The following is an 8836-nucleotide window of genomic DNA, read 5'->3' on the forward strand; positions in this document are numbered from 1 at the left end:
TTTTTGATGGTCTTGAATTACTCCATTGATTTCATGTCCATTTATTTATGATTTATACTCTGACATTTTGAACTTAGAAAAATACATATAAGATGTAATATAAGTGACAAAATTAGGGTAAAGGAAAAATAAGTATAGGAAAAATTGAACCCAGAGGACCCAAGAATCCAAGAATCCATCAGAACAGTCTGGAAAGCTGGTTACAAATGAGGATCCTTGACCTTATCACAGACCTGCTAATCACAATCTCTACGGTAAGGCTCAGGAATCTCCTTATCAGCAGCCTTGATAACTTGGAGTTCTGAAGTAATTTAAAGATGACAAACAGTGATTAATATATTAGGCTATTTATTAATATGATATTCATAGCACAGGAGCTAGGGGAATGGACATTGTGAGACTAACTCCAAAGAGTATATTTAAAAATAAGTCTTATATAAGCCAGATCATTCCTTTTCCCATTATATTTCATAATCCTCTTCTGATTTCATTAACCTCTCCATAACAAAGATGGGCGAACTCTATCTGTCATTTTGCCTTTTTGACTTCTGGGATATCTTCTCTTTTCTCCTGGCTCAATTCCTAGCCTATTGCACCATTTAGCTGGATGTTCTAGTGCTTAGGTATCTTTTTCATATACCACACAAACAGGTTAAACAGATACTTAGAATTAGGAAAATCTCATGATAGCAACTAGGCAGTAGTACTTAATCTTTTCTGCTGTTTGTGTTTTTATTCTCAAAACATATTTTCACATGCCTCATTCAAAATTAAAGTTCTTAAGTTTTTTAGACATAGAATTCAGTATATCATAAATATGAAAGAGACAGAATTACAGCTTAATTTTACATGATATTAAGATTAAAATTATTCATTAAAAAAGTATATCAGCTTACAGTGACTTCTGCTGTAGCTGTAGCTTTTGTTCAATGATGTCTGAGAAACGAGGAACTTTTTTTGAAATAGCCACACGGATATCATCACTCAGATTAAAGCAGCTTCTGGACTTTGTTTTGAAATGTAAAAGTGATGAAAATCCCAACTCACAAAGGTATGTAGTTGCAAATGGCATAAGGATTTCTAGAGCTGTCTTTGCCAGGTTTGGAAACGCTGTGAATTGGGCACACCAGAAATCCTCAAGCTTCATTGTCTCAAATTCCATTAGGATTTGGCCACTAGCTCGTAATTCAGCAAGATCATTTTTCATTAAATAACTATCATCAACAAAATCGATATTAAAAAGAAATGGATCCAATATCCATTTACTTGCCTCATTAAGCTCTCCAATGGAAAAATATCCATGGAAGAAGTTGCTCAATTGTTGCAGATGCAGTGCTATTTCAGCTGCAATGAATACGCCTTCATTATCTGAAACAATTATTTCTTCAAGAAAAGGAAAATTGGTAAAATTTCTTTTCTCAATTCGTTTTTGCCAAAATGGAAACTTCCTAACAAAAGCAGATAACTTCTCTCTAGCTGATACTGTGTTCATCCCAGTTCTTTGCATAGATGCACTGAGTTCATTTAAGTGTTTGAATAAATCTGCAAGGTATGCTAGGTGAATTTTAAACTCTTTATTTTCAAAGCCATCAACTAAATTACTGCTTTTGTGGTGAAGAAACTGATTTATTTCTTCATACATTTCAAAAATGTGACTAAGTATTTGGCCTCGGGAAAGCCACCTCATTTCAGTATGGAAAAGGAGGACACTATATTCTATGCCAATTTCTTCAAAGAAAGCCTGAAATAGGCGATGATTTGGAGCTCTCCCTTTGATGAAATTTATTACCCTCACCACAGTAAACAGAGCATCCCTCAGTTTTGTAGGCAATGTCTTTATGACAAGTGCATGAGGATTCAATAAACAATGTGTGACTACGATATGAGGTATCTCTTTTTTCACGTAGGCAACAAACTCGGAATTTTCTCCTAGCATAGAGGAGGCACCATCAGTACAAACAGAGCCACATACATCAAGTGCTATCTTATGCTTCAGAAAGAAGTCTCTGAAGAGATTGAACACATCTATTCCTTTCATGGATAGCTGCAATGGTTCACAGAAGAGAAATTCTTCTACGATCTCTCTTTCTTTTATATAGCGCACAAATGCCATTAGCTGAGTGCAGTCATCCATGTCAGTTGTCTCAGCAAGCTGAATACCCACTTTAAGAGGACTGGCTTTGATATCTTCTAGAACTTGCTGTAAGATATCTTGGCTCATTTCATGAATTCTAGAATGGATCACGTCATCTGATAAGGGTACCTGCTGAAGCTTCTTTTGTGCATCTGGTCCCAAAACTATTTGTGCTATTTCCAGTGCACAAGGTTTCACTAACTTTTCAGCTACTGTATGAGGATTCTTCTCCTTGGCACATAAATACGCAAATTGATATGATGCTTGTAATAAAGTATCCTCATGAGATGCAACTCCAAATGCTTTCAAGGTTTCATTCTGATCAGACGGTGTTGGCATATGCTTCAGGCTATTGAGATCATGCCCAGCTACACCACCATGCTGTCTGTTAAAATGGTCTGACAGTTTTGATGGTCTGAGATCAGCATTTGAAAATACTGAGTTACACAACACACACTGTGGGCGCTGAGTTCCATCTACTTCCGTTGTACAGGTGAACCAGTAGCGAACATAGTCATCATCCCATTTGCGTTTCTTCGACATGGCACACAAAAATTCTCAGGTAGTATTCCAGAGATGCCACAGAATTTTGCTTTGGGAGTAAAATATAACCCACACATTAAAAACCAGTGGCTAACTGAATTAAAACAAAGCCACATCACATGCTATACTGTCATCACATGCTATCTTGTATATGTCAAGTTATAGCCTGCAGCATGTCAATTCGAAGTAAGCCATGACAGGATATAGTTCAACTTAAAGCTAGCAACTCATAGCTAATGCCCTGGAATAAATGATTTGCCAGCAAGTTTATATGGGAGATTTGAGCTTAGACAAGTTATGAACACCTGTAAGTCCTTTATTGGTGAATTACAGTTATGGCTTAACTTGTTTTCAATAATGTATGTTACAAACAAATGTATGTTACAAACAAATCTAGCACATTTTGTATCCCTAGAAAGGGCATCTCACTACTACCACCTTCTTCCATTCAGCCCCAAAGATGTATGCATACCCTCAGTTAAGAATCACTGAATAAAGGAGCAATTCACTAAATAAGGAAGGGTGGATTCTGACATGAAGATTAAAATAATTGTATACATTTATGGGGTACAAGCGCAATTTTGTTATATGCATAGACTGCATAGTGGCAAAGTGAGGGTTTTTAGGGTATCCGTCACCCAAATAACATACATTGTACTCATTATTTCTCATCTACTCCCTCCCACCCCACCCTTCCAAGTCTCCTTTACCCATCTCTCCATTATCCACTTCCATGTGTACACATTATTTAGCTACCATTTATGAGTGAGAACATGGTAGTTCTTTTTAATAGTTAAAGATTAAACAGGTCTGTAATATTATTTGAACCTTGAGCAGTTTTGACTCCAACTTAGGCAGAGAATTTCAAATAGGTCTTTAAGTCTGATTAGGCCACCCTTGATGCAAAGGTAGGCTACAAATTGGCTCAGAGCTTCCTTGCTGCTAAGTGTAACACACTATCAGTCCATGATTCATAGTGTCCATATAAAAAAGCAAAATGGCCGGGCGTGGTAGCTCATGCCTGTAATCCCAGTACTTTAGGAGGCTGAGGTGAGTGGATTGCCCAAGCTCAGGAGTTCGAGAGCAGCCTGGGCAATATGGTGAAACCCCATCTCTACTAAAAATACAAAAAATTAGCTGGGCATGGTGGCATACGCCTGTAGTCCCAGCTACTAAGCCAAGATCATGCCACTGCACTCCAGCCTGGGCAACAGAGCAAGTCTCTGGGGAAAAAAAAAAAAAAAAAAAAAAAAAGCAAAACAACTTGCTCAGGGGAAACACAACTATTCTTGTTACCGAGACTTCAGAAAAATCCCTCTCATAGAACACTCTTTAGTAAAATAACGAATTTCATGATGCTTTTCCACCTAAATACCTCTAAGGGAAAGCAGTCAAGAACACACACACGCACATACACAAAATAAGCAGCATTCCTAAGGTTTGGTTTAACCCAAAGACAGGATGCAGAAGGCCCTACCCATAGAGATTCTGTTTCTCCAGCTATGGAGTGGGGGCCTAGAATCTGTATTGTAAATAAGTATTTTAGATAATTCTTATAAATAGTAACTAGAACAGTGATCTGTGACAAGAGATACTATAACATCACAATCACTGGGAAACTCTTTCAAAATATACACGTTCCTGCACTACCTTAGAACTAATACATCATCTTCTCCAGAAGCAGAACAAAAGAATATGAAATAATGTTGTTCAGGCAATCCTGAAACACATCCTGGTTAAGTAGTCAGACTTAGGGGAATGAAAACATATCCTTCAAACCAATCCTTAGCTAACAAATATTCTAGGTTTCTAAGTGAATGGTCCCAATGCTTTAATAGATATTTAAATTTTCCACGTTTTCTGAGTTGATGACAGCCTCCTATGAAAGTTGAAACCTAAAATGAAAGCCATGTCTTTTCTCTTTCTCTCTCTTTAGCAATGAGTAAAGGCATAATCCACAGGTAGGCTCAAATATACCTTAGAAAACATTCTATCTCCAAGATAAGTAGGTGATCCCCAAAGTTTCCAAAGTTCTGTGCCAGAGAATGTGGCTGAAATAAAGTAACAGGTACACATTTAAATCTGAATGCCCACTCTGGCCATTAAAAGAAAAATCACAAGCCAAGAATATCTACTTAAAGCACTGGCTTTCAAGTGGATCTACCAAGATGAACTAGTTGTAAAGTGTACTCCAATAAAATAAGCTGAGCTGTTACAAGGTTGTTATGAGCCTGTTAAATTGGAGGATGTCTGCCAATCAAAAAAGACAACCTGAAGTTTAAAGAGCTGATCTTAAGACTTCTTTTGTCAAGTAATGAGACTACATGGCTACTTTTGCTTAGAACCACTTCTAATTAATGACGATAAAATTATGACATTACCATAAATGCTTATTTTTCTGTATTCTATTAATGTATATTTATGTAATATTTGGGGAGGAAGAGGGAATAAAGGAAAATGTTTTTAGTCACATTAGAAATCATTACAAGAGGGGCCCAGTGCGGTGGCTCACGCCTGTTATCCCAGCACTTTGGGAAGCCAAGGCAGGCAGATCACTTGAGGTCAGGAGTTCCAGACCAGCCTGGCTAACATAGTGAAACTCTGTCTCTACTAAAAATACAAAAATTAGCTGGGTGTGGTGGCGCATGCCTGTAATCCCATCTACTCGGGAGGCTGAGGCAGGAGAATCGCTTGAACCCAGGGGGCAGAGGTTGCAGTGAGCTGAGATCACGCCACTGCACTCCAGCCTAGGTGAGAGGGCCAGACTCTGTCTCAAAAAAAAGGCCAGGCACGGTGGCTCATGTCCATAATCCCAGCACTTTGGGAGGCCGAGGAAGGCGGATCACCTGAGGTCAGGAGTTTGAGACTGGCCCCACCAACTTGGCGAAACCTCGTCTCTACTAAAAATACAAAAATTAGCTGTGCATGGTGATGGGCGCCTGTAATCCCAGCTACTGGAGAGGCTGATGCAGGAGAATCGCTTGATCTGGGAGGCGGAGGTTGCAGTGAGCCGAGATGACGCCACTGCACTCTCCAGACTGGGTGACAGAGTGAGACTCTGTCTCAAAAACAAAACAAAACAAACTGGAAATCATCACAAGACCTGTTAAGAGTCCATTCCTATCCACCTTGACTATGTCTCTCAAGTATATTTTAATTAAAAATTTATCTGTTTTGAACAGTTTTAGGAAAATCAATTTATAGTATTCTTCTCCATCCCCCTCAAAAAGGGAGAACAGGTGGCAAGAATTTTCAAGGGCCTCAAAGATGAACTTACTGCCCAAGAGGCTTGTGTTTTAGAACCTCACAATTTGCACTTGCGCTTTGGTGGTATTTAGGAATTACAATATCCTAAAAAACGTAAACATTAAAAAGCATCATCATGATAAGGAGATATTGTTAAACAGGCATGATAATGGTATTGTGATTGTGTTTTTAAAAAGTCCTCATTTGTTAGATACAATTATTTACAAGTGAAATAAAATGTCTGGGATTCCTTTGAAATACTGTACTTTAGCACACTCACAAACATGCACAAAGCGGGGTGGAGATAAAAGAAATGACTGGCCTTAGGTTGGTAACTCTTGAAGCTGGATGATGGGTACACATCATTACACCGTTCTATTTTAATGTATTTTGGAAACTTTCCATAATAAAAAGATAAAATGCATTATCTTAAGATAGATATCACTCATTTTAAGAACGATTCTTTTGAGAGATTATCTTCAGATGCTTAATGAAAGATCTGATATAACAAAGTAAAATGTTTTTGCAAGTTTATGAAGGGTGGATATGAAAAAGTATTACAACTGAGAAAAATCAGTTAAAAGTGAACACTCGCAAAACAAATATTTAGGGAATACTAATATACATATATTCCAGCAGTGAAAACACCAAAGTGCAGTTGTAAACCTAAAACTCCAAACCAAATACAATTCAACTTCTATCTAGCCACTGCGTATGCAAGATCATGATAGGCACAGGTGTTTGGGGAGGCAGAGCATTTAACCATTACATTTTACAGTTAAAATCAATAGCCAGGAGAATGGGGGCAGGAACTTGGTGGCTGGGCAGACGCTCCAGGGGCAAACACCTGGGATCGTGGCTTTGTCACTTACAGGCTGGGACCTTTCCAAGCCTCAGCTCCTCCAGAGGGGATAACAGTACCTACCTTACAGGGTTGTTGGGAGGTTTAATTATAAGAATGCATGCAAATAACAAGCAGCTCTTAACTGATAGGGCCTGATGGTGTTACTGTTAAGGACGGAGATTTTTACAGCCTCCTGGGTGAGATAAGAACGCCAGCGCTAGGAAAAAAAACTCAGCGCGGTATCCGCCCGCCCGTCTCCAAGCCTGAGGCGCAGGCCTATGGGATGCTCGGACTTCTTTTAGGCGCCCGTTTCAGGCGCCAGCCCCACTCTCCGCTCAGCCTAGGGCCCAGTCTCTGGCCGACGGAACCAGTAGAGGCGGCGGATCCTCAGGTCCGACCCCCGAGCAGGAATCTGCGGTAGGCCTGGAGACAGAAGCATCCGCAACAACCTCCGCCTCAGCCAGGCCCTGGTTCCATCCGGGTTCTCCAGGGTGCTTCCCGCCCGCAAACTGGGAGAGGCGTCTCCCACACGCAGGCGCAGTAGCAAAGGGCTGTGGGATGGGCTGGCTGGCTTGAGTATTGAGCATGCGCGCTAGCCCTCCCCAATTTTTTTTTTTTTTTTTTAGCTTGTGTACGTGGAACAAGAAATCGTTTGTTTATTGTGTCTGCCAGAGAGGATGAACTGTACAATTTCAGGAATGGAAGTGGCTGTAAACTCCACATAGTTCTTTTTAACATGCAGAGCACTGAAACTTTTATATTGTGTCGGGCTTTGAGCTTGGAGATAAAACGCTTGATAATTGCCAAGTTCCATGTGGAATAAATGAGAGAAAAAGAGAAGGAAGCTCATTGTAATTTCAGATTAGACATTTCAGCAGTGGAGGATGAGCTTCCATAGCTTGTGTACTGTTGCCCATGCAAGGTGATCCCCCCACTTTCCGTAAGTGGGAGTATGGGGATGAATTTCCCTGTTATCATCATCCATCTCAGATGAAAGATTTTTATTTAAAATTCTTTCAACAACATGATTTCAAAGAAATAAACCCATATTAGAGAGGTTTTAGAGAAAAATCCCAAGTAGAAACTAGGAAACGTTGTTGAAAGAAACCGGAATACAGCCCTTTCCTGTTTGGGGGTCTTTCCAGAATTCTTATGAACTTAATGAGTTTACTCATTTTTGTACAATTTTGTTAGAAGCATTCCATAAGACTAGTGTGTGTGAGTAGTGGTGGGGCGTCAACGAATGTGGGCCAGATACATCATTTTCAGGTGTTAAGGGTGAGCCTGGTAAATATTGACGGGCTGCTGAAGTTTTTTGTGTATGGAAGAAACTGCTAAAGACCAGCCTTGTTGGTCAAGAAACTAGGCCTTCAATACTAGAGAAAGGGGTAGGCTTCAGAATCCGAGACAGCTAGCTTCATGTCCAGACTCCAACGGTTAGGATTTGTGTAGATTACCTGGAGTTAATTCCATGTGCTTTTTGTAAAATTTATATATCATCCATTACCCCGTGAAGTTCTTTTGAGGAAGAAGATAACATTATGACAATTACAGTACATAATTCTTGCACTCAAAGGCAACTATTATTGAGATAATAAAATCAAAGCTCAATCTGAGTAATGTCGTAGGCATTATGTTTTTCTTTTCTTTTTTTTTTTTTTTTTGAGACAGGGTCTCATTCTGTTGCCAAGGCTGGAGTGCAGTGGCGCAATCTCGGCTCACTGTAACCTCTATCTCCCGGGTTCAAGCAATTCTCATGCCTCAGCCTCCTGAGTAGCTGGGATTATAGGCGTGTGCCACCATGCCCAGCTAATTTTCATATTTTTCATAGAGACGGGGTTCTGCTATGTTGGCCAGGCTGACTAGGCATTACTTTTCCAAAATAAAACAGAAGACATGATTCTGGATATTACAGAATTCTTCCTAAATCTAAGTAAACCGGGCCTTACAGAAGAGGGAAAGAGGTCCAGAAAGGTTAGGTGACAAGATGCCGAAATTTTCTTAAACTCACGGAATCTAATCCAGGTTCCCCTCCCTGTCCCATAAACAACTTTTCTGCCAAATATTAG

The 8836-nt window shown here is 39.7% G+C and overlaps 1 protein-coding gene across 1 annotated transcript; it reads right to left on the reverse strand.

Annotated features, from left to right (window-relative positions):
• Positions 1–331: 331 nt before the first annotated feature.
• FAM200C (family with sequence similarity 200 member C) lies at positions 332–7319 on the reverse strand. The gene is made up of 2 exons (XM_054489466.2): positions 6849–7319; positions 332–2726 (listed from the first exon to the last, which is right to left on the reverse strand). The coding sequence occupies exon 2, from the start codon at positions 2675–2677 to the stop codon at positions 893–895; it is 1785 nt and encodes a 594-aa protein (XP_054345441.1). The 5' UTR covers positions 2678–2726; positions 6849–7319; the 3' UTR covers positions 332–892.
• Between the last annotated feature and the right edge of the window lie 1517 nt (positions 7320–8836).

The sequence above is a fragment of the Pongo pygmaeus genome, chromosome 4 (assembly GCF_028885625.2).
Source record: "Pongo pygmaeus isolate AG05252 chromosome 4, NHGRI_mPonPyg2-v2.0_pri, whole genome shotgun sequence".
In the NCBI taxonomy this organism is placed as follows: Eukaryota; Metazoa; Chordata; class Mammalia; order Primates; family Hominidae; genus Pongo; species Pongo pygmaeus.